This window comes from Plasmodium inui, assembly GCF_000524495.1.
Source record: "Plasmodium inui San Antonio 1 unplaced genomic scaffold supercont1.22, whole genome shotgun sequence".
Classification (NCBI taxonomy): Eukaryota; Apicomplexa; class Aconoidasida; order Haemosporida; family Plasmodiidae; genus Plasmodium; species Plasmodium inui.
In genome coordinates, this window is record NW_008481856.1 from 327,279 (window position 1) to 329,020 (window position 1,742).

General features: G+C 48.9%; 1 protein-coding gene across 1 annotated transcript; it reads right to left on the reverse strand.

The window, feature by feature from the left end:
- Nucleotides 1–374: 374 nt before the first annotated feature.
- Nucleotides 375–1,604, reverse strand: C922_04403 (hypothetical protein; the record flags this gene model as incomplete). Its single annotated transcript, XM_008819986.1, has 1 exon — nucleotides 375–1,604. The coding sequence occupies one exon, from the start codon at nucleotides 1,602–1,604 to the stop codon at nucleotides 375–377; it is 1,230 nt and encodes a 409-aa protein (XP_008818208.1).
- Between the last annotated feature and the right edge of the window lie 138 nt (nucleotides 1,605–1,742).

The window sequence follows — 1,742 nt, forward strand, 5'->3', positions numbered from 1 at the left end:
CCTCGGAAGGTAAATTATGGATTGCGCGGAGGAGCACCCATCCAGGGGGAACGTACATGGGGATGTCTGCGCGTATGCGGGTGGAAAGTAGGACCCTGGCGCGACGTGGCTTCACGCAGGTGTGTGCTTCTGGGCACGTTACGGGGGAATTCCATCGCCAATTCGTCTTGATTCCTTCGGCGTGAGTTAGTTTATGTGCCCGCTCGGTCTTCTCCCCCCCTTCGGTGTTTCCCCGTTGATGTATTGCTCTGCACTTTTTCCTTCGTTCGGCCATCCTTCGCATGACTGCTTCGCGCATTGGCGCAGGACCATAAGGAGGGATGCACACCTAGCTGCGCTGTGCTAACACGCAAGTTATACGCTGCTTCTCCCGGTCAAGCGACGTTTCTATTTTTGTTCCCAATCCCCTTCTGATGCATATCCTTCCAGTCGTCCCACTCCCTGTCCATGACCTCCTTCTCGCTTTCTTCTCTGGAACAATTTTCGTAGTCCTCTTCATCGGCGCCGTTTTCAACATCACCCTTTTCCGCATCCCCCCTTGTGGTTCCCTTCCGTTCGTCTTCGCTGCCGAGGGGGATGCCCCCCCCCTTGCCTTTGACGGCGTATTCCATTTCAATTTTGGCGCACTCTTCTAGCGATATCGTCGGCAAATTATGTGCAGGGGTGAAGACGAGATCTCTGTAATAGTTCCTCATTTCAGTCATGTCGGCAACAGGCATGTTCTTTTTGATGGTGAAGAGCCAGGGCTTTCTAACGCCGTCGTTTGGATGGTTTCTCTGGGGGGGTTGCCCCTCATGTGGCTGCTTCGGATGGGGTGTAAGTCGCCCATTCTGCTGGTGCTCATCCTGATGGTGGTGGCTTGTGCGCATCTCTAACACCTGGAGCTCCGTGTCTATTAAGTCCATAATGTTAAGCGTTTGCAGACATTTGCACTTTATCAAGGATAGGGAAAGTTCCCTAAGTTGTTCCTCTTCCATGTCATGAGAGAAGCAGGAAGGGTTATAATTGTGAGAGGTAGCTTTTTTCACCTTCATTTTAATGATATCATCATACAAGTCCTGAAACATCTTCTCGTCCTTGGCTCTTTTGATCTTTATGTTCCTCCTGTTCATCGCCTCTGACGTGTCTGCGGCCTTATCCAGGAGGTAATCTTCCACGGGGGCTATATTATACATATTTATGACGTTAATGAATTCAGCGAAGTACAACTTTGCATCCTTCAATCGGTCGCTTCGAATCTCTATGTTGATTGTTTCATAGCATAGGACCCCCAGTATGTATGGGATGAGTAGAAATTTTAGATATCCGGTGTTGATATCGTCTACTTCTTCATTTTTGGAGAAAACATCACACATGGTGGTGTACTTTGCGAAGAGCTTAAATGCGTAAATGAGCTCGTCTATGATTTCGTCTTTATTCTTTATCACTTCCTTGGGGGAAGTGACTACTGCGGTAGCGCCATGGATCTTTGCAAACTGGAGGAACTCCTTTTTGCGGAAGAGGGACTCGTACGTGTTGGGTTGTTTGCTGTTTTTTACAATGTAGTCATCGAAGAGGAGGTACAGCATGTCGTATAGGTCTGTCGAGTCGTTCGGCCCCCCCATCGTGCTTGCGAGGGCTCCTGCGCAAGTTGCGAGTCAATTCGCCGCTCTTAAGCTTCAGCTTCTTTAGCTTCTTTACCTTCTTTATCTTCTTCAGCTACTTCAGCTACTTCAGCTACTTCAGCTACTTCAGCTACTTCA